General features: G+C 41.1%; 1 protein-coding gene across 4 annotated transcripts in view; it reads left to right on the plus strand.

Moving 5' to 3' along the window:
* Nucleotides 1-639: 639 nt before the first annotated feature.
* SERPINB5 (serpin family B member 5) overlaps nt 640-24,502 on the plus strand; it is a 29,354-nt gene continuing 5,491 nt past the window's right edge. The window contains exons 1-5 of one of the 4 annotated variants that reach the window (XM_054723832.1): nt 640-721; nt 15,756-15,930; nt 18,199-18,336; nt 20,798-20,915; nt 23,291-23,433. In XM_054723832.1, coding sequence (XP_054579807.1) covers nt 15,763-15,930; nt 18,199-18,336; nt 20,798-20,915; nt 23,291-23,433 — 567 coding nt within the window. In that variant the 5' untranslated portion in view covers nt 640-721; nt 15,756-15,762. Of the gene's footprint in view, nt 722-9,469; nt 9,587-15,755; nt 15,931-16,800; nt 17,020-18,198; nt 18,337-20,797; nt 20,916-23,290; nt 23,434-24,502 lie in introns of those variants that run through there. The other 3 variants (XM_008160704.3, XM_054723834.1, XM_054723833.1) reach the window with 3 other exon arrangements.

Here is a 24,502-nt window from a genome sequence, read left to right on the forward strand (position 1 = left end):
ACTTAATTGAAGTATAATGTACATATAATAATATTTGCTCACTTTAAGTGAAGTTTTAATTGTATAAGTTTTGACAAATGTATGCTCTCATGTATTGAATAAATATATGGAATATTTCCATCACCCCAAAAGGCTCCCTTTGCTTCTTCCCAGTCAAATCCCCAACTCCTGGTTCCCGGTAACCCTTGATCTCTGTCATTATAGATTTGATTTATCTTTTGTGTAGTTTTGTGCAAATGAAATACTGCAATACGTACACCTTTGTATCCAGCTCATTATGTTTTGAGTTTCATGAGAGAGGGAGTGAGAGAGTCATCAATGTGAGAGAGACACATTGATTGGTTGCTTCCTGCATGATCCCTGAGTGGGGCCAAGGATCAAACCTGCAGCCTAGGAACATGCCCTTGACTGGGAATTGAACTTGGGAACCTTCAGTTTGAGGGCAGATGCTCTAACCACTGAACAAACTGGCCAGGGCTTATTTGCTTTTGAAACCTGTAAATCATGATGTCAACTTTCATCATGCACATGCAATACGATAAGCTAAGTTTGAGCATGTGTATTAATTCATTTCATTTTTGCAACAGCCCTGAGATAGGTACTACTATCATTCCTATCTTACAGATGAGAAAACCGAGGCACTGAGAGGCTAAACAATTGGCCCAAGCTCACGTATCTAAGAAGTGTGAAGCTAGTCTTTAAACTCAAGCTGGACAATATGGTAATTACCAGAGGGGAAGGCGGGTGGGTGGAGGGAGGCAGAAAAAGGTATTGGGGGTCAAATACTGTATATGGTCTATCTTCCAAATTAATTCATTATAGCTAGCAGCCTCTCCGACTTCTTGTATCAAGAGACTATATACTTCATCCTCTTTTTAATTTTTAAGTTATCTCTCTTTCTTTTTAAACTTTCATATATTTCCAATATACTCTGAAATAGAGGAAATATAATAAACAGTCATTTTATCTGTAAAAATATTAGTAGATATCTCTGATTGAGGAGGATTTAAAAAATTGTAACTCTGATATTAGAATCACACCTGAAAAATTAGTTTCTTAATATCATCAAAATTTAGTGTTCAAATCTCCTCGATTTGTCATCATTATTTTTATTTACAATGTGTGTGAAGCATGATACATATAATCGGAATCATTTGATATCTCATAGATGTCATTGAATTTATAGGTTCTCCCTGGAACTCTTTTGCTTTATGTAGGTTAATTGTTGAAAAAAATAGGTCATATGCCTGTAGAGTTTTCTGTATTCTGGATTTTGCTGACCAAACCTCTATGGTATAATTTAAAGTTCTCTATTCCTTATACTTCCTGAAATTTGTAATTAAATCTCAAACCTTTATTATATTCAGGTCTGATTTTTTTTTTTTTTAGTTACACTACATCAAAGGTGATGCTGTAAAACTTCCACCAAAAAAGTACACAATGCCCGATCATGGCTCTTTTTGTGATGGTATCAGCCATTGATGATCATTGCCCAGATGAGTTCATTTATTAGGGGTTGTAAAATGGTGTTCTAGTCCCATCATTTCTTCTTTGCTTATTAGCCAGAATACATCTATACAGAGAAAACTGTTATGAACTATTTGGTCACCTGAGATTTTCATAGGAAAGAAAACAATTAATGTTGGCTTCTTTCCCTTTGACACTCATTTTCAAAACAGTAAGTTGGTTATGAGAGGAGAAGATTGCAACTATAGACTATGTTGGCTCATTTGCCAAGAATTAACCATACAAACTCTCTTACTACAGTCTCATCTTAGGTTTTCTTGAAGAACATGCAAAGGCAAATGGGAAATTTGGCATCTTTTGCCAGACAATGAACATAAAAAGTAATGAGGCATTTTCATCTTCAAAGCATAGCAGGGCTAATTATTTCGCCCATCTCCCCAAGAAGTAGGCGTTATTAACCTCGTTTCAAAGATAAGAAAATGGGCACTTGAAGCAGCTATGAGAGCAACTTGCCCCAAGCTAAGAGGGTGTCACCATGTAAGATGAGAATATAATTTATGTATGGCTCAATTTTAAATTTCATGCTGAGGAAGAGAGATACAGGGAGAGCCAGAGAAAATAGGGTTCAAGTCCACTGACTCAACTCTGACACCAGGGGTTGTGCAGTGTGCTGAAATTAGAGGATGCTCTGTGCCTCTGGGGGTTATCAATGAAGTATTTGATATGGTAACGCCTGACACATGGTAAGTGTGAGCACATGCTTGTTGGCTGACCTAAAATAATGTGCCCCATTTTGCTACTACAGACATCCCTACAGTGTGACAAGGACAGAAAACTTGCCACTAGATTCAGACTCTTCATTTATTGAAAACAGTTGGAAGATGATGGCCATTTTTTCTCTAAGTTAGAACTACAGTGTGTGCGGATTACTTCCTATGTAAAATAGAGGTAGTATTTGTATTCAAGTTGGAACATGTTTAGTTCATGCTGACAAATCACATGCAATTGTGAGCCTGATTCAAACAGGAGATGATATAGTTCTTGGGACTCAGTCTTCTCAACACGGGGGTTGGCGCTGGCATTTTCCATTGGAGAGATGTTGAAGTTAAAATAATCCCAACACTGGGGAGCTGGAATTTACGACGTTTAGGTTCTCCACCCAGACTAACTGCCCTGACAGCCTCTAATTGCTTGGACGTTGGCGAAGCTCGCCTCCTCAGCACAAACGCTGCTGCTGTCAAGGTGCAGCAGCTGCTGTCAGGGTGTGAGAGTGAGTGGAGAAGCAAGTTAGCATAGGTGATTTTCAAAAGGAGGAAACCCAGAAGCCTTTTTTTTTTTAAACGTTAGATTTGTCTTATTTACCTAACAACACTCCAACCTAAACCCCATCTGGTGAGCCTCATGATGACTTGGTAATTTAGGTCCTCCTTGGAAAGAACTGCGGATACCTTCCATGTACTATAGACTTTTAATTCAGAAATTAAAGGCTACATGTTTTAGTTTTTGGTGAGACATTGTTTAATTTGTACCCAGGTTTCTTCTTTCTATTAAATTCTCAACTCATGTGCCAATAAACCTATTTATTGACTTTTTTTTTTCTTTAAGAAACTGCATACCCTTTTAGCTTTTCTCCTTCCTAACTTAGAGCTAGCTTTGCTGTTCTGGGTGTCAGCTATTTAAAGGCATGCTGTAATCTCTTGGATAGGTAAAGAGAAAGGAGGAGGGATCTTGCTGTTCTCACACATCCTCCTCCTACTCAAAGACTTGCTCCACTTTCCTCCAGCTCCTCCTTTTCTGGCTAATGATATCTATCTCCCTGTGAAGTCATGACTAGTATCCGTAGGTAAACACTAGTTTGCTTATCAAATCCTGGAACACAAAGACCTTGGAAAAGTAGGTTGAAGACTGATATCAAAGAGGCCTAATTTTTTTTTCTCATAATGCCTTTTTTATTACAATATCCAAAAAACTGAGTATACAAGTTTAGGAGGTCTCAAGGCCCCTTCTTTGACTATAGGAATGTGCCATCTCAAGATAGTATATTTAAACTATAAAGAAGTTCAAATATAAAGAAAAAAAATACATAAACATTCTGTGTGTCTTTTACTACCAATTACGTATCCTTCTGTACACCCTGAAAAACTTCCCTGTAAATTATAATACATAAAGCAAATTATAATACATATATATATATATATGCACATATACATAAAAATACCTGTGTGTATATTGTGTGTGTATATAAAGTGTTGGTAGCTCCCCTTCCCCAAAGATCAGCTGTTTTCTTTAATCATCCGTATTAGTGTCAACAAATGGCTACAGATACCTATTAATTTGAGAATTTAATACATTATTGTGAATTTAAACAAGCCAAAGGGCAAGAAGAAAAAGCACTATGTGGATGACACATCTGGGGGTAAATTACCAAAGCATCAAAGGGGCCTAATTTTATGCAATAGGGATGATTACATCGTCTTTATAATACTAACAAGTGTTGGAGCTGACAATATAATTTGGTTTAGGGGTGTGCAAAAATCATGGGTCCATAGCAGAAGGACTAGTGGGAGACTCCATCACAGAGAGCAGTCAGGACTGCCAACTGCCGGCTGCTCAGGATGTGGGGCGAAGCTTGTCTCTAACGAAGTGAGTCAGGATAGTGGTTCTGCTTTCGGGGGGTGGGGGGGGAAGGGTCTTGGGGCTTTCCCCTCAAAATCTCCCTTGAACAGAAAACTGATCATTAATGTCAAGGGAATTATGTTTGTTTTCTTCCATTCTTGAACTATATATAGGACTCCATATTTATTTGTTAACTTTAAAATTTTGTATTTCATTTATTTGTTAAGCAGTGGAAAGTGGGATGCTATTTGTACAGGCTCAGAGTTTGGAGTCTGAGTTCTGGGTGTGAGCTTGACTCCATCTCTTCTTAGCAATTCCTTACATTTCTAATGTCACTTTCCTCATTTGTGAAATTAGAATCACAATACATAACTGACTTGAGATAATCTATTTATATAAAAGGCTAAGTGACTGACTGTATGTCCGTCCGACTGTCCAACTCACCTGTAAACGTTGAGTTGCGCATGCGCAATACATATAAAGCTCTCACTGGTGCCAATTGCACTCGTGTGTTTCGATCTGTCATTGTCAATCGTGAATTTGGTTGTTTTTGTTGCATTCTGAAGCTGAAAGAAAGCGGCAGAATATGTAGGTGCAATCATCATGCTATTGAGAAATCTTAATAGTAAATGGGGTCTTTGTAATGGTACTAGGTTTATTATCAAAAGATTGCAACCTGCCCTAACCGGTTTGGCTCAGTGGATAGAGCGTCGGCCTGCGGACTCAAGGGTCCCAGGTTCGATTCCGGTCAAGGGCATGTACCTTGGTTGCGGGCGCATCCCCGGTGGGGGGTGTGCAGGAGGCAGCTGATCGATGTTTCTCTCTCATCGATGTTTCTAACTCTCGATCCCTCTCTCTTCCTCTTTGTAAAAAATCAATAAAAAAATATTAAAAAAAAAAAAAAAAGATTGCAACCTGACATAATCAAAGCTGAAATATTAACAGGAACTGCGGAAAGGAGAGGTTGTTCTGATTCCAAGAATTGATTTGTCCCATCTGACACAGGCCTCCCATTTAAATTAATTCGAAGACGGTTTCCTGTGATGCCAGCATTTGTGATGATTATTAACAAATCACAAGGACAAACTCTAGACAGAGTAAGAATAGTCCTACCGGAACCTGTTTTCGGACATGATCAGTTATACGTTACTTTCTCTCGAGTTTGAAGAGTGTGTGACGTTAAAGTTAAAGTTGTAAATACTTTATCACAAGGGAAATTAGTCAAGCACTCTGAAAGTGTTTTTACTCTTAATTTGGTATCTTGGAAGCTTCTTTAAAATTTCCTCCCTTCCCCAGTGAAGCCAGTTGACTTCATATCTGAGATGTTTACATTCTTACACACTCTCTCTCATACGTCCTGTCAACACGTAGAACTGATGCTTCTTAGGGGAAGGAGTCCTTCTCATATTCCACTCAATATATTCCATCACCCACATCAAACGGATAAGTTTAATCTCAGATTAACCACACAGTATGGTGTTTGATACAGGAGTAAAGAGGATTTATTACAAGCACTACCTAGATTTAAATATAGAATTTGCTTTCCCCTTTATCAACCTAACCTGGGGGAAGCCACGCACTAGCCTGGTGCCTCTGTAGTTATTTCCTTTCCATTTATAAAATAGAATAAATCTAGAACTTCTGTAAAATGGTTGTTACAAGTCATGTGGTTAAAGGTCTTACATCACTTTTAAAAATGTGCACACAAGGCGCTGGGGGCTCAAGTTTCACTGTTTGGAAACAAGGGGTTTGGACTTGGCCAAGCTTCCTTTAGAGCTGAGCTTAGGCTTCTCCTGGACTCTGTGCGCTGTAGTTGCATCATGCAGTCAGGCAGAGATCCAGGCCACCACCGAGTCAGCAGGGGACTGGTCCTGCGGAGGAGGAAGGAGGAAGGGTCAGGCCTGTTCCCGCCTGTACCTCCTCCTGGGGCGGGGATCCTTCTGGAAGGGCTCCTGTCCTCCTTGGCCTGGTTCATCTCAGGGAAGCAGGGGGCCCTGGGCTGGTTGCTGTCTCGGGTATGACCCCAGTTTCTGCTGGGCCACTTTGAGCTCCTAGACCTCACCGAGGGACACTCTGGAATTTCTACTTCTTAAGAGACATAACTTAAAAAAAAAAAAGTTACGTTGCCCTTTATTAGCAACTAAACTAGCAGGTATCTGCTGTACACCACAGGTATAATTGACTACAGCTGGAGACTTATCATGCAAAGGCTCAGTTGTGGCAGACAGCTGTTTGAAAGTAACTTGTCAAGAAACAGAGCTTTCTAATAATAAGAAATAATATATGATGACTATAGAAAATTTAGAAGACACAGGGCACTACAGAAAATAAATTAAAATCATCTTCAATTTCACCAGCCAGAAATAACTATTGTTAAAATTATTTTAGGCGTTTTCTTTACGTCTTCTAAGTATACACACACATATGTAATTTTTAATGCCCCAAATCAAGGAACCCTTAAGTGCATTACTGTAAGAAGCGGAAGTCCCTAAATATACATATACATTTATTTATATATTTTTTAACCTACTGGGACACAACTGATCTTGTGAGCATGACTCTTTCCTATTGTTTGTTTAGTTGTTTTGATGTTTTATTTTCCCCTTAAGTTTGTTTCTTAGCAGAAAATTACATGTAAATTATTTTTCATAACAGGTGAACATTTACTATAAAATTTCTTCCAGACAGACGGCTTTTTAAACACTAGAAGCTGGTGAGACCAAGAGGATGACAGCATGTTAGGCTGCTGGGTTCTTGAGATGGATGTAATTAGGGTAAAGGATTATAAATCTGAGGTTTTGAAACTTTTTGTTCTGTCTCAGAAATGCTAAGGCATACCTTGTCGTATCTTTCCTGACTCAGTTTCTCCACATGTGAAGAAGAGATAATAGCTCTCAGTGGCTGGATGGAAGCCTTTATTGTATCAGTTCTGTGAATTGCTAGACATGTGCAAGGTTCTTGTTAGTCCTCTGCTGTATGGGGAGATGCCATATACATTGGAGGCACTCATACTTATTAATGGGGTGAAAAACACTTTACTATTTGTAGGTATCTGGGAGGGTGCTCAACAATTTGTGACTGAAATTTATCTTCTGAGATAGAGAGAGATGAAGAGAGAGAGAGAGAGAGAGAGAGAGAGAGAGAGAGAGAGAGAGAGAGAGAGAGAGAGAGAGAGAGAGAGAGAGAGAGAGAGAGAGAGAAAGAGAGAGGAGAGGAGAGGAGAGGAGAGGAGAGGAGAGGAGAGGAGAGGAGAAGAGAGGAGAGGAGAGGAGAGGAGAGGAGAGGAGAGGAGAGGAGAGAGAGAGAGAGAGGAGAGAAGAGGAGAGGAGAGAAGAGAAGAGGAGAGGGGAGAGGGGAGGAGAGGGAGAATATGAATGATTCTAAGCATGCTGTAACAAAGCTCCTTTGAGTTGTTCCTGGGAGTGGCTGGGTGTGTCAAACCATTCCTCAGCCCTAATGCTGAATAATCAAGTTATAATGTTTGTAGTGTTTCAACCTATAAGTAAGAAAAGGCCCCGACAGAAGAGTCTCCTAGGTTATTAAATATTTGGGCTGATGATTACTTTTGTTGAACTACAGGAAATTATTGTTTGGTAAATTTGTATGATGGATGAATGAATAATTCATTCTTTAAGCTATATGTTTTCCCTTCAAAAGAAAGCAACTACTCTTTTTAATACACAGTAATAACTTAGTTTTTGTGGCAAATAAAAAAGAAGAAACTTATGTATTATTTTTGGAATTATAGAGCAAATGATTCTCTTTACAAACAGGGATATCATTTCCAACTGGATATTTTAAAAGAAACATTTATTTCCAACAGTCAGAATTATGTTTGTGCTTCCTTGGGTATTGCTGAATTCCTGTCGCTGGAAGTGTTTCTGTCCGGGTTAGACAAGCACTGAACAGGAGTGTGACAGAGGGAATCTAGCCATCAAAAAGGAGAATGGACAAAGCTCTCTGATTTAAGTGCAAGTCTCTTAAAATCTTGGGTCACAGTAGCAAGCATGCAGCAGGTGTTCAATAAATGATTCTAGTGACTTCGATGTGAGAATACCCTGCACTGGCCTTTTGGCCATTTTGACATTCCCTGCGCTGTGCCTGTCTGAGGAATAGTGGAAGTGGTGATAATCACCACCATTATTAGGGAACACATGCTATGTGCCGGGGACTCACATGGATTGTCTCTTCATGTGTTTTATTTTACAGATGAGCAAGTTGAGCCTTGATAGGATCACTACTTTGTCTAAGATTTATCAAGTGGTGAGTGGTAGAGTCAGTGTCCAAGTTTATGACTTGGCCCTCACACCCACTTTCCCCACTATAGCTGGATAGTGAGATTTTTGAGAGGAATCCTGTCCACATCACTGACCTTCTTTCCTCCATTTGCTCCACTGATACCCCAAATTCTACTGTTAGAGTTTAACTCATTGTGTTTATGACTTTGATGCTGGTTAATAATAAAATACCTAGGGCCATGGGGGAAGGAAATCTATTAGTCAATCTTAGTTTAACAAAATGAGTTGCTGTTATTTCTTTAGTCAACAAGCATTTATTGACTCCATACTATCAAGTTGATACCAAGTGCTGGTGTTACAAAAAGAAATGAGGCTTGGTATTTACCTTTAAGGTGCTTGTATTCAGATAGAGGAGGACATAAAAGACATAGATTATTTTAAAACAATGTGGTAAGTGAACAGTAGGGGATTAGGTGAGCACAGCAGAGAAGGAATTGGCTCATTTCGAGGTCCTTTCCTGAGTAGATTCGGTAGGAAGAGAGGAGGTGCCACTGCATGATGGATCTTCAAGTCAGGACAACTGGCATATACACAAAGGGTGGGCTCCACAGAGAGATTGCAGGGCAGAGCTCTGTAAACCAAATCACCATATTTTATTGGGGTTCCCTTATCAATTTGGTACCATTTATTTTGCTAACTATAATTTATTTGCTATATCCTCTTCTTTCTTTTGTGACCACCTTTTTGTTTAATAGGACGCTAGCTCTTTGGCATCTAACAGAATGAGCCACTGTAATTTACATGGAAAGGATGGAGGTTAGGGTGCTTTTTGTAGCACAGCCATATTTGAGAAGTATGAATTATTTACAACCATCACGTGTGCCTTCTCTTTCATATAATAGCTCACCTTCCGATTCCTTATGGGTTACTCTTATGTATGTATTAGGCCAAGGCAGGATTTATTGCAGCCCCTTCCTGCCTGAGCATGTAGGAGCCTTTGGAAGCTGTGCAGGCAACAGCAGCTTCAGCCTGAATAATTTCTTCAATCTTGGAGAAGCTGCCAGGAGACATGAGTAAGAGCTGAGCATGCAGAAGTGGGAGGGACGAAAGTACAGGTGGGGCGTGGCCTCGGCGGGAGTGGCCGGGGTTCAGGTGAGCGAGCCGGCTGCTCTGACCACAGAATTGCTTCCACAGCGAGGTCCTTCTGAGCCTCGCTTTCCTTTCCCCTTGCCGTGGTGTGTTTTCCAGGATAACTGCAACTCCAGGTAAGCAAAGTAAGGTAACAGGGCTGGTGAGTTCCCTTTTCAGGGCAATTCTTAAAACAAAAGAGGTGTTGGAGCTGATTCAAGATAGTGAACTAAGTCGACATAATGGGTTATTTTCAAGGCTAGCCTGTGGGCTTGGGGACTGTTGCCCATCACGCTCCACACAGGCAGCATCTCCAGCTCTCAGTCCTTTGGGAACCAGGAAGCCACATAGGGAGAGAAATCACTTAGCCATACAAGGTAAGAATCTGAAGAAATAACATGGCTGGGAGGATTTGGTGGTGGTGGTGGCGGGGGTGGGGGTGGTGGTGGTGGCATGGGCACAGCAGTGATGATGGAGAAGAAAGTATTTCTGAGCACACTTTTAGACCTACCTTGGAATTAAGAATGAATTTTGAAATGCTTATTTCAAAAGGGCCTGATACTCAAAACCTGGAGAAAGTGGCAACACATTTGAATGTCTGACTCATCTTCCTGGTTGGTTTTGTGTGCTTTAAGATTCAGACTTCAAAACTGCTCTTCTTCTTGGCATTTTTAAGCATCTAGTCAGTGTTCACTTACTTGAAACTGCCTTCTTCTAAGCAGAAAGTACTCCCCCTCCCTGTTTCTGGGTTCTAGGATACTTGAAACAAAGTTATAGATTTCAAATATGTATTCTTGGGCAACTTTTCAAACAGGTTGGCTCATCGTTTCTTTTTTATAGTGGCTGCTGTTTTTATGGCTTCGTTTAAGAGTATCATACTGAAGATCAACTTAACGTGCCAGGCTGTTCTGTAGACTCAGATTCAGAGCCGAGGGGTCTTAGACGTATTTCATCTCAGTCCTTCATTCTGTAGATGAGGAGCGTGGCTCACAGGGGTGACGACGTGGTGTTCTAAGTCACACAGCTTATAAGTGGCATGATCAGTGGAATTTACGCCTTCAAACTCACAGCTTGTGGACGTTTCCATGACAGCATGGGTATTCTTAACAGCCTGTCATCCCCTACATCACTCAAAAGGTTTGATAGAATTAGGTGAGTCTCAAAACTTAGTCCCCATCTGTAGGTGAAAGAATTGGCTGAGTTTCTTGATTGGGGGAGAGAGAGAGAGAAGGAAGCCAGCCTGAAGAAAGTCCCAAAAAATGACTCAGGTCTATATCTTTGCTTCTTAACACCTTGAATTCTGCCTCTTCAATCCCTCTGGGTTGTGGGTTGACTTTGAGGGTTGCAACCTCAGCAATCTTGGTCACGCTGGCGTGGCCAGTCTGGCTCTAGTTTGCTGTTAGGCAGCAGTGGGATTGCTCAGTGGTCAAGATCAGGCTTCTGAACAAACTGGAGGAGATAGGATGTCTCACAATATCAGAGCAAAGCAGAGGCGCTCTTGCCATAGGAAATTAGGCCCTGACCTTATTACTAATAGCAGCTTTTGTCCTTTCCTGCTAACAACGGTCTTCCCATATATGTTTGCTCCTTTCGTCACTTCCTTTAATCCTGACAGTCTCTCACACTGCAGAAGCTCCAAGGTCTCCTATTTTCTTAACCTGGCTCTGTTTTTTTTCCCCCCTCTTGAAATTGGAATATGGACAGCAGAGCTGTGTTTTTAGGTGTCTGGTGATCGTTACTCTAATAGGCAAGATTCCTCAGGCCATTACTTAAGGACTGGCTATACCAAACACTTAAAATTATTTTTTTCTCTGCATTTTTCTTCATTTGTCATATGAGGCAGGTTAGCATGAATGACAACCACAATCACCTGACACAGTGAAAAGAATTTTAAAAATGAGAAAGCGGTGCACCTGGCTATGTGTATGCATGCATGCACACGTATATAGAGAAGGTTGTGGTGGGTGGTCTGCAGGGAGGCTGAACATATATTGTTCAGTACACAACATGATGGAGAATGAAAGGGGCATGTCAGAACAGCAAACATTAGCCAGGACTGTCCCAGGCAGTGGGATATATAGTCAGCCTGTCCATGGAGCATTTATCTCATGCAAATGGTCTACCGACAAGTTTGAGGACCATTGGCTTAGATGCACTAAAGACTTTGGGAATCTCTGTGCAGGGGCTGTAAGTCTAGAGAAGTGAGCATGCCTGATCCTGCTCATGTTCTAGTGCACGCCCCTCCATTCATTTGGGATTGCTTGCAGTCTTTTTGGCCCACATTTTTTTCATAGCTAACTCCCACTTGTCTTTAGGACTCACCTTTAGTGTGACTTACTTAATGGCACTATCTCTCAGGAAACCTCACTGAGATTTCTATGATAAGTGAGATCTCTCTCTCTCTCTCTCTCTCTCTCTCTCTCCTCTCTTTCTCTCTCTCTCTCCCCTAAGGGTTCCCATGACAACATGTGCTCCCCAAGAAAATGCCCAGGACTCATTACACACATCATGGCATTAGGCTGACAGCTGCTTGAAGGCAGGACCCGTGCTGGGTTCACCTTTGATTTCTTAACACTTAACTTAGTGCCTGACATGCATTTGGTACTCAGTTAATACTTTTTAAATGAAAGCAATATAACATTAATCATTGGCAACATAAATGGCGGGAAGAGAACAAGAGATTTTCCAGGGAGGAATTGAGAGAAAAAAAGTTTGTGTTGATTTAAAAAAAGAAGCAAAGTATCTTGGTATCTCTAAAGGGTAATTCAGGACATGTAGGAGTTTTGGAACTCTAAAGACTTGTGAGAGAAAAAACGTCAGCCAAGACACAGTTACCGAGGGTGGGGTGTGGTGTGGTTGGATGCACCAGGCTGGGTGATGGGAGAAGTGAATGCTGGGGCTGGTTTTACCACTCTCACTCCCTTCGTGGGTGGCCTGGAGAATCCCTTCATCTTTGTCTGCCTCACTTTTCTCATCTGTAAAAGGAAGAAATGGAGCCAGACTAGATCCATGCCAAAATCTTGTCCCACTCTAAAGGTTTATGATTTTAGGACATATTGCAAAAACCAGTGAACTTAGTGATAAATTCTTACAGCTCTTGTTGTTCATTTGTTGCATTTGAATTATTACTTAAATTTCCATTTCACTCTTTTAAACTTCTAAGTGACAAAAACATGCAGTATTTTCTACATGGGAACTGTAACTAAAATTATCTTTGTTATACTCATTCGAAGGTTTTTCATGAAGACCAAAGAAGTTATCTCTGTAACAAAGTGATAATAAAACAAAAAAAGCCTGTGGCAATTTTAGCACTCTGAGCAGAAGTCATTAGAAATGTAAATTTATTCTGCAGGTCTTGCTCATCTCTACTCTTATACCCATAATTTTTATAGTATTTGCTACTAAAATGGTCCACGTTGAACCTGATGCTTTTTCCTGTGTGTGTAGCTCACATTGCTAAGATCTGCTTAAATGCTTTTACTGCCTTGCAGCATGGGGAGGTGGACACTCACTGTGGCCCAATCATCCCTTGAACTACCTTAGCCTAGATCAGCTCTGCAGTGATTTTGGGTCACTTGGAACCAATCACTGAACAACTGATCATATTTATCCAACAATATCTGATTGAGGACTTAGCTGGTGATTGTTTGCTTCTATAGCCATGCCCATGTCCAGACCTTTCCTTTCCTTTCCTTTCCTTTCCTTTCCTTTCCTTTCCTTTCCTTTCCTTTCCTTTCCTTTCCTTTCCTTTCCTTTCCTTTCCTTCCCTTCCCTTCCCTTCCCTTCCCTTCCCTTCCCTTTCCTTTCCTTCCCTTCCCTTCCCTTTCCTTTCCTTTCCTTTCCTTTCCTTTCCTTCCCTTTCTCTTTCCTTCCTTCCTTCCTTCCTTCCTTCCTTCCTTCCTTCCTTCCTTCCTTCCTTCCTTCCTTCCTTTCTTTCTTTCTTTCTTTCTTTCTTTCTTTCTTTCTTTCTTTCTTTCTTTCCTCATTGCTTTAAATCTTTATTGTTGAAAGTGTTTGTCCAGACCTTTTCTGATACCTTTGTCAAGCATCAAACAACATTGTTGTCGCTGGGACCTCAGCTGTTAAGGGCTGCATAAACTTCTTCAACCTGAAAGAGAATTTTCTGAGAAAGGAGATAGCACATGGATGGGAGGCAGGCCTGTTGGACTCATGCACTGAGGATTCTCATGCAAAGGAAGGGACTCTGGAAGGAGGGTCTGCACCCATGAGAAAGCCTCAGATGTCAGGCGTGCTCTGATTAACATTCTCCAACAGCCACTTGAATCTATATCTTGAATTGCAACACAGTGTTAACTATGTTGTGTAATTAACTGTACTAAAAGCCACCAAAAGCTTGTACTCAGACAGAACTACTGAGACTAAGTGTATCTCAAAATGTTATAATGAATAATAGAATAAGCTTCGGTGGGACAAAATTGTAACACGAACATTTCCTTACTTTTTGGTACACTTTGAGGTGTTTGTAGTCAAACTCCCTCAGCAGAGTACTCCCAGGTCTTAAACACAGGTTTTCTACACAAAGGAAGTCAAACGTTAAAAGTAAAGTTTGTTATTGATTATGCAAAATTATTGGAATTGCTCTCCTTCAGGGTAGTGAATGCATTCTGGGAAGAACTACTTTGTTTGTTAAAGCACAATTGGTATGTTTCAGATTATTATTAATGTGATTAGGACTCAGTTGTTGAGGCTTTGAGAAGTTTACAGGGATCTGGGCAGAGACTTCTATATTTGGTTAAAAAAACAGCTCATTCAAGCTTCTCAATTTGGTTGAGAAATAGCTCATGTTGACAAACTCAGCATTATCAATGTTAAATTTGCTCCTGGAGAAAGGACTCCCTCGAATCTTTTGTGAATTTTCTTTTTATTTCCCCATGATGGAACACTGGTCCAAATACTCTGCATGCTCCCATTTCTGTCTCATTGCCCTCTGTACACCTCATGCTGGTCCCTGTGACTGGGAGTGTGCAGAGTATTCGGCCCCTGACCCCACCCCAGAAGAAAGAATAAGGCTGTGGACCTTAAAAAAGTGTGAGCTATCCACCCTGACTTTAGATGACCTTGAGTTAGGTTTGCAATGAGAACACTGATCTGAGTTTACTTAGCTGTGCTTGCCAGGGACATAAAGTAAAGGAGAAAGAAGTCTTTGGAAGTGACCAGTGAGCATGAACAGGGTCACAACCTGGGTGACTTAACATGGAAATGTGTTCTCCCACAGTCCTGGAGGCCAGAAGTCTGAAATAAAGGTCTCAGCAGGGTCACGTTCCCTCTGCAAGCCCTAGAGGAGACTATTCCTCACCTCTCTCTCGGCTTCTGGGTTGCCAGCCATCCTTGGTGTTCCCTGGCTTGTAGAAGTATCACTCCAATCTCTGCCTGTTGTCACATTGGTGTCTTCACATCATCCTCTCTCTGTGCCTGTCTCTGTCTTTCCTCCTGTTCTTTCTGATAAGGACACCAGTCATATTGGATTAGGACCTCAACTTGATTAAATCTACAAAGACCCTATTTTCAAACAAGTTCACATTCACTGGTACCCAGGGGTGGGACTCCAACATATCTTTTGGGGGAACACAAATTCAACCCATAACACCTACTAACTATTAAACCGAATCACACAAAATTGCTGTGATTTGACTGTTTTTGATGTACAAAAATGCCAGTTTTGTATGCTTTAACCTCAATCCTAATTGAAACAATATGGACAAATAAAACCAAATGATTCTGTTCAGTGCCGTCAACTGCTCTGACCACTTGCTGAGGAAGAGGTGTGATCACCAGGCTCCTGACAATGGCCATTGTGGCTGAGTATGCTTGAATTTGAAGATTTTGGACAGAGCTGCTCACACCGACGACCTCGAATGCTGGGCCATTCAGACCTTTGGGCATTTGCCCAGAAGTTTCTTCCTCACTGGCTTTTTAAATTGCATTTAGTGCAAAGTTCCTTCCTCTCTTCTATCCAAGACCATTACTGTGTTTAGATGATTTTTTAAATGATTTTTTATTGATTTTAGAGAGAGAGAGAAAGGGAGAGGGAGAGAGAGAAAAAAACCATAGATGTGACAATGAAACATTGATTGGCTTCACTCCTGCACACCCCTCTTCCCCCACCAGGGATTGAGCCTGTAGCCCAGGCATGTGCCCTGACCTGGAATTGAACCAGCAACCATTTGGTCTATGGGACAATGCCCAACCAACTGAGCCACACCAGCAGGGTTGTTTAGATGGAATACTTATGGATTGGCAGAATTCAGGTTAGAAGGCTTTAAAGACCCTTATCCTTTATTTCAGACCCACGATGGATGCCCTGCAACTGGCAAACTCTGCTTTTGCAGTTGACCTGTTCAAAAAACTCTGTGAAAAGGAGCCAGCAGGCAATGTCCTCTTCTCTCCAATCTGTCTCTCCACCTCCCTGTCACTTGTTCATGTAGGAGCCAAAGGTGACACAGCCAATGAAATTGGACAGGTAAGTCCCATACCTTGTTTCTGCTTAGAGCAAGACTAGAATTATTAGAACCCATGGATGGTGCCTAAGGAAGGATGAATTGGGCTCTGTGGTCAGAGATGCTCAGGATTGAGAGTTGTGCCACTACTAATACTCTCTCAATCTATTCTCAAATGTGAAAGAAAGCTTACTTATTTGTCCTGCAACCCTGGCACCATGTGTGATGGAGAACCTGGGGATGTTCTAGGTAATCACAAGTTTTCCACTAATGAGTGGCCTTTGGCAAGTCACCCAACATCTTTCTACGTGTTATACTGTAAGAATCAATCAAGGTGGTGTTTATAAAATGTTACACTGCAAAAACGCCAACCAGAAATAGTAGAAATCTATATCCCTGTGTTATGCACAACATTTATTTACAGCATAATCTTTATTATTTTTTTACTGAGGTATAATGGACATTCAACATTATATTAGTTTCAGATATCAATGATTGATATTTGTATATATTGCAAAATGATAATCATAGTAAGTCTAGTTAACATCATACATAGTTATAGAATTTCTTTTTTTTTTTGTGATGAGAAATTTCAAAATCTACTCTCTTAACTTTCAAATATGCAACACAGTATTATTAACTGTTGACACCATGCTGTATATTACATCTCCAAGCTCTATTTTATAACTGGAAGCTTGTATCTTTTTACCCCCTTCATCCATTCCTCTCACCCCCACCCCCATTTACTTTTAGGTAGTAGGCGAACACCCCTCTAACTCCATTCCATAATTATTCTTATGTTGATTATCCTAGGTTCAACAGACTCATTCTTTCCATGAACTCATAGCATTTAAAAAGGGAACATCTTGAATCTACAAATGCCCAGAGTATGACCCATGAAGTCTTCTTTGGGTCCTGATAATTGAAGAATTTACACTTGAAATTGTGTGCACTTGAAAAAGAACCCTCAACTGTGGGAAGAGGAGATGTCTTTCACCTGTCCTGCTCTCTCACCTCCCTCCACCCCCTCCAAAATCTCTAACCTATCTCCAATTCCTCATTTTTCATCTCCCAATAGAGGGGGAACAGAAGAGACAACTTCCTGGGAGAAGGTCTGTTCCTCAGTAATAATGATAAGGGTGATGTAGATGCAGTCGTTCCTCCAGCAGTAGTTACCTGATTTAAAAATTTTCTGGTCCTTTTACCTGTCAGCAGGCATGAGAGTTATGCACGGCCTTGGACTAGCCAACGTGACCTTGTAATAGTGGGGCTGTCTTACTCATTGGTACCATGTGCCCATTTAGTGACCTTACCTGAGGTGTGGCCTCCAGGCACAGTTATGAGTTAGGAGTGAGGAGAGAATCGCATTGTGCTGACATCTCTTTTTGAGGCACCTTGAGGCAGAGGAGTTACTGGGCTGTTGATTGGGACAAAAGAAAAGTTAGGAACAAATTAAAAAAATTTAAGCCCTCCAGAAGATGACATCCTAGTTGTAAATGGCTTAGAAAGAACATTTTGAATTGATATACTTTAGGTGTTTTACGTATTATATCTGTAATCCTCATAACAACTCAGAAAAGTAGGCATTCCTAGTCCAGTTTACAGAGGGAAGAGTGAAGCTGGGCAGAGCTGGGCTAGATTATATTTCGAGTACATATAGGCTGGGACTCAAAGGCCAGGCTTTCTCACTTTCGCCCACCTAGGGCAGCCCACCGTTGATGGTAAATGACACATCAGCCCATTTGGCACTTGTCAGAGGAACTAAAGAGACTAGATAGATCCTGGCTAGAGACTCCTCTACCCTGGAATCTGATACCCGCCTAATGATAGTCTCTTGCTATAATCTTTCTCTTCTTGTCTGAATTACATGGAAATTGTAACCCAGTTTCACTCTTTTCCAAGTTTGGGGAGCCTCTGTGTGAACATTAGAGGCATTATTTTGAAGAAAGGGTGAAATTTCCCAATAGTTAAATCCGGAGAAGACTATCTTCATGGCAGAGTTTCTCAATGGGGACAATTTGGCCCTCCCCCACCTCCAGGGATATTTGGCAGTGTCTAGAGACATTTTTGGTTGTCACAAATGGTACCTAGTAGGACAGAGATACAATACCCAGATACTCAGGACAGTCCCCGAATCCCCTCACCTGGCAACAGAGAATATCCTGCCTGGAATGTCAGCAGGGCCAAGGTTGAGAAGCCTTGCTTCATGGGATGGAGGAGGGCAGTTACCATGTCCCCTGCAGCAGCAAGACACATGTTTTATGGGTCGTGGACTTTTTTTCTCTTCACAGGTCCTTCATTTTGAAAATGTCAAAGATGTGCCCTTTGGATTTCAAACAGTAACGTCAGATGTAAACAAACTTAGTTCCTTCTATTCGCTGAAACTAATCAAACGGCTCTATGTAGACAAATCTCTGAATCCATCTACAGTAAGTGGTTCAATGCTATTAACAAGATTTAACTTTTTCCCAGGATTGGCATTGTCATAAGGTCAGACTCACAGGTTTTTGTTTTTTTTTCCTCCAGCAAAACTCACCTCTAGGATGCTTATTTATGATTAGAGGCTAATTGAAATAACTCAGTCCTAGTGGAGAGGTTGAATATAGTGGGACTCAATTGTAGTCACATCTTCTAGCTCAAAATACAGAGAAGCTCACGGGCTTCTCTGGTCCCTCTCAAACACTCATATATCCTCCCCTTCCTCTTAGCTTCCTCATTTGGAGAAATGGAGAATGGAGTTGCTAATAATGTATCTCCATGGATGCAAGACAGGGTTCACACCTTTTGTTGTGGAGCAGATGCGAGTGAATGACCACTGGAGCCCAGACCAAATTAAAATTTAGGGAGCCTTTATTAGCTGGGCGGCCAGACGACCCGGCGACTGCTCTGCCAGTCTCCTCGCAGGGAGACCAGAGAGCAGCAGCGACCCTTTGTGTAGGACCGCTTTTAAGCACATTAACCACATCCCGTTTTTGCAGAACAAGTAACCCAAGACAAAACAGTTTTTCCCAAGCAATGTTAGGATCATGCCAATGACGACCATGTTATTCACAGGGTCATCCTGTTCTTCAGAAAGCTGACAGTGTTCCATGAAAGAAGGCTACGTGCTGGGAAGGGGCCATGAGTCCCTATCTCAAGGCCTGGCCTGGTGTCAGCACTGACATCTCTATCTGGGGCATAGTCCATGGCCTCTCTGGAAGCATGCTCAAAAATTCCCACTCTTTAACACTTTCTTCCTAAACAGCAGGGCACAAGGCCTCATTGTTTATGCACACAACGTTCTTCTGATTTTCTCAAAATCAATATGAAAAATAATAACTATGAGTCAACAGTTTTAATCAGTTACACATTGTTTTTGTTTGTTTTCCTAGGCTGGTCTGGAGAGGGTCTAAACAGGTAGTTCTGGGTATTTAATTCCAGCCATTTCTTGAAGGGTACTGTGGTGCCCTTAACTTTGATCCCAGAGTATAACATAATATTTTAAAAATCTGTACTTGAAACATATAGCCAACATCTTAGACTACAAAGAAGTTCATTCTCTATGTTAGTTATATAGAGTTGATTTAATTTGTGCTTGGATGGGCAGAATTTTAAGCCTTCAAAAATCTGAAAGGTAGACTACGAGTTAAATATTTTACCATTTACTTTCTGCAGTAGCTGTTTGAGGACATTGGTCACTAGACATTTATTCTTGTTGTTTGAAGTCACACATACACAGCCATTTTTCTTTCAACAATCATCCAGAGAACTGAAATAAAATATTGAGATGTGAGTTGGGACCTAAGTAGATAAATAATTTAAAAGCTCCCTAGAGGGTCCTTAAGGAGATGTTTAATACATGTTGTGGCTGGCAGCGAGGACGGTGGAGGTCATCAATCTTGCTGAGGCTCCGATGTTCTTGTGTGGTCCCTGTTCTCTCAGTCAAGGACAACACAATCCTGAGGTTGGGTTGCAATGAACAGAATCAATGTGGCTAAGGCTATAGCTGCTCTGAAGAAATTGAAGGAGCCCGTGTTAGGACATGTAATCAGCTATGTTCAGTTTGGTTGAACTTCTATTCAACATTTTGAATTATTTCAACCAAACCAGGAATTGCAAGGAATTTTATTTTAAGACTGCTTTCCATGGCTCCTGTTGGTTGTATAGCACCTGAAAATTCACTCATAATAGTACAAACAGGTGTGGTGTCAGGAGGGCCACCTGCCGCAGAACTACCTGGGTGTTAAAAGTGCAAGCTCCTGGTCTCAGAGCACTTGAATCAAACTCAATAGGGATGGGATTTAGGGTTTTGCATTTCAACAAGCATTGGAATCAGAATCACTGCTATGTTCTCTATTGCACTGTTTCAGACTTACTGTGCATCTTGATAAAATGCATGCTCTGATTCTGTAGGTCTGAGATTCTGCACTGCCAACAACGTTCCAAATGATGTTGAAGCTTTGGTACTTGGACCACACTTTGAGTAGCAAGAGCCTATAGAATATTTATTTCAGTGAGAGTAAGAGTTTTCTGCTCATAAAGTTCTCTTTTCTGTACATTTCTTCTATTCTAAGACACATAAATGTATGTACATTTTAATGTTTCTGAAGTCATATTATAACTGTTACATACATTCAGCATGGTGTTTCTTTTCCAACCAAAGCTGATACTACATTGATGAATGCATTTAATAATTAATATTGTCTTAGAATTGAAGGAATGAAGCATTCAATAAAAAGAGAAGTCATTGATTCTTCCATGAGGTTTCAATTTACTGAATAGTGCAGATTTTGAAAGTGTATTCATAGTAATAGACACATAAAAGTCCTTTTGTTAGAGCCATGTAAAAATGTGATGGTTTGACCACAGACTGCAAGTACTTTGTGGTTTTATGAACTGGATGCTTTTCAGGAGTTCATCAGCTCTACGAAGAGACCCTATGCAAAGGAGATGGAAACTGTTGACTTCAAAGATAAATTGGAAGAAACGAAAGGTCAGATCAACAACTCAATTAAGGATCTCACAGATGGCAAGTATTTTTGTCTACTGTGCTTATGTACTTATTCTCATGAATCTTTCTGCTAAGCAAAAAACTGAACACCTGGGGGACTCCTGAGGTGTTTTTAGTACAGAAGCTAAATTCTTGCCCATCGAGCCATTTCAACAACATAGATTTCTGGACCTTTCCTCCAACACCTTGTCACTTGGTAGGAATTCCTGGTGCTTTGGTTTTATTTAGGCAAGTAGACCCCGCACCCTCCGGGAGCCTCAGCTGTGCCTCTAACAAGTCTGGCTTTGGGCAAGTCATGAGTCCAGTTTTTCATTGTGGACCGGAAGGGCTTGGACTATAACTTGATGATCCCTGAGGACACTTTTAGCTCAAACATTCTACAGGTATTTAAAGGAAAAAGGGATAGAGAGTCTTAAGCAATCAAATATACATATAGCAAAAGTAAAACAAAACTAACCATAGTGGATGGAAATGTGCCCTCAGTCCATAACTTCCTGACCCAGTTGGCCCTCTGATAGCCACTGGCTCTTACCTGCAGCATCTACCTGGTCCTGCCTCCGGCTCAGCATTTTCATCAGTCTTTCCTTTTCCTGAATCCGCCCTCCATTAAAATTCCGTGAATCTTCCTTGTTGGAAAAGAGTTATAAGTAAGATGATTTTGAGTGCAGGTCAGTGTCCACATCTCCGTTCTAGGCACATATTTATATTCACACAGGGAGGGACCTGTTGGGACACAGCACCTCATTGTGAGGGTGTGAACAGTAGTGATGGGTTTTTCAGGCATCATTGAAGTCTGGTGAGCTATAGGCTTCTGGGGCAGGGACACATGCTTCCTGTATGAATGGCTAGAGCCACCCTGTGGCTATGAGGGCTCAGGAATGATATAATCCATGCCATAGCTTCAGAGTGAGGACATGGAAAAACATTGGCATTGTAATCTTCAAGTCCTCAGATTCAAATCTAGACACTGCCACTTACTAACTGAAGTGTTTGGATACAGAGCCTCAGTTTACTGAACTGTAAAATGGGCTATATGTTATATAATTTAATTTTTACATGTTTTTTGTTTTGTGAGGATGAACTTGGATAATATGTGCTAATCAATAATGTGTGGTAGCCAAGATGATAGCCATAGATCTGGATGCACACACACAAATGTATGCATGCATATATATTTGTTATTGAAATGAAGTCTCTATACCTTTATATGTAGAGAGAAAACTGGTATAACATCAGGTTAAACACAGTTATAAGTAAAAAGCAGCTCCTATTTAAATTGTTGTGCAACAGTTTTGCTTTTAGAATTTTTAAATAATAGTATTTTCCCTCTTGGGGTCTTGGCTTAAAATCTTCATAAATTTAAGGTTTTTACTGGGGAAGGTAGTTCAGTGAAAAGGCCTCTGCATTTGGAATCTGAAGTTCAAGGTTTCAGTTGAAGCCAATTCCCAGCTCCCCCACTTCTCTGGCCTTTGAGTTTCCTCAATGACACTATTACATATTCGACAAGTCTCATAACATTGCCAGCAGCGGTGACATAATGTGCAGGTCCCAAAGCAAAGTGAAACTGCAGGGTCCTTTATTTAAAAATGTATTAATTTTAAGATGGCAACAGCAGAGCATTAACCAGTGAAGGGACCTTCACATGCAGGTCACAAGCCTGTGCCGTGGGCCCAGAGATTAGGTAAATGGAAATCACTGGCACAAAACACCAGTCCCATTCAAATAGGAGGACTTAATTTCATTAGGGGGTTATCACCACTGAACTGTTCTGCTGTTGTGACTGTGGTGACTACTCTTGTGATGGAGCCTGCTGACTTTGGTGCCAACTGGCTGCCACGTGGGGAGAAGTGGGGAACTGTGGGTGCAGAGCAGAGTGCTGTCCTGGTTCTGACCTGCTTTCCAGCTGAGCAAACTAGAAAGCTACTTGGCCTCTCTGAGCCTCAGTTTCCTCAACTATAAGATGGGGATAATGATCCTTGCCTTGTGGGATCAAGGTGAGAAAAATGAGCTGATACATGTGTTATCTTGGGCATGACTTTTCACCAAGTCACTGCTTCCTCATGTGTAAAAAGGGGAGGAATACACAATAGCGTGTGTACGCATGTCTAGCATGTGGCCTGGCTCAGGATAAGCGTTTGGTAGCTTCTCCTCTTTGGTTCTTTTTCCTCCTTCCCCCCTTCATTCTCCTCTTTAGGTGTCTTTGGTAAGTCCAGATGTGGGGAAATGCAAGGAGAGAAAGGAGTCCTTCTGAAATGAGGTGGTCTGGCTCTCACACCTTCCCTGGTGTGGCTTTGGCAGGTGTTAATACCCAGTGAGTGGACAGGCATGTGCATAGTAGGTGTAGTTAGAAAGAATAACCCTGTGCAATTTGTGGTTTCTACAATTGTTTGCAGGCCACTTTGAGAACATTTTATCTAACAACAATGTAAATGACCAGACCAAAATCCTTGTGGTTAATGCCGCCTACTTCATTGGAAAGTGGATGAAGAAATTTCCTGAATCGGAAACCAAAGAATGTCCTTTCCGAGTCAACAAGGTATGTGGGCAGCGTGTCAACAGGTCCCAACTATAGATTTGAAAATTACAGCCACAGAGGAACCGTAGGAGTTCACCCCAATGAGGGAAATGAAAGCACAGGGGTGGTGTGCCTTCCCTGCTAGAAAAAGAACCATAACCCAGAGACTCTCTCTCTTCTCCAGAATGTTCTCAGAGTCTGAGCTGAGTGAGGGCTTATAAAGCTCACAGCCCAGTGGATAAAGCTAAATAACCCACTGGAAAATGCCTACAAATATTTGGGATGATTAGCAAGAAAGGCAAAGAAACAAACTAAATCCTAACCTCAGAGGCCTTTGAATCATCCTGAAACCTGGGTCATTTGAGGATCTTGGTCCAGATCAATACACTCCTCTGCTCTGTTTCTCATCTGTTCATAGTGAAGTCAATGGTTATGATATTTTAATGTATGAGGTGCTTTGAGTCAGTGTTGGCTGTGAGAAACCTGTTTTGCAGGAAAGTCTCATTAATACTCCTGGGTGAATAATGAGGCCATATCCCATGTGAAAAAGAATTAATGTGAATAGGTAAAGTGCCTCTCTAGAAAGGAATTCAGAGAACTCAGACTGGAAAATTGACCTATTTCATTCAAGGACCTAGGCCCATGGTTGGCAAACTGTGGCTTGCGAGCCACATGCGGCCCTTTGGCTCCTTGAGTGTGGCTCTTCCACAAAATACCATGGCCTGGGCGAGTCTATTTTGAAGAAGTGGTGTTAGAAGAAGATTAAGTTTAAAAAATTTGGCTCTCAAAAGAAGTTTCAATCATTGTACTGTTGATATTTGGCTCTGTTGACTGAGTTTGCCGACTACTGACCTAGGCCAACCCAGGAGTCAATGATGATGTGATTTGGTCTCATTTAATGAGATATGACTGTGTTAAGAACGAAGACTGAATCCCAGGTAGCATAATACCTGAAGGGAATGTGTTTATTTGGTAGCTCCCATGCATTCATTCTAGTTTGCAACTTTCTCCCAGCACCTTGAGTACCTAGCGTTAATCACTTTTGTTTTTGCCAAATATTATAACAGCACCTTTTTAACACTAGAACCCA

Source organism: Eptesicus fuscus, chromosome 12 (assembly GCF_027574615.1).
Source record: "Eptesicus fuscus isolate TK198812 chromosome 12, DD_ASM_mEF_20220401, whole genome shotgun sequence".
NCBI classification, from domain to species: Eukaryota; Metazoa; Chordata; class Mammalia; order Chiroptera; family Vespertilionidae; genus Eptesicus; species Eptesicus fuscus.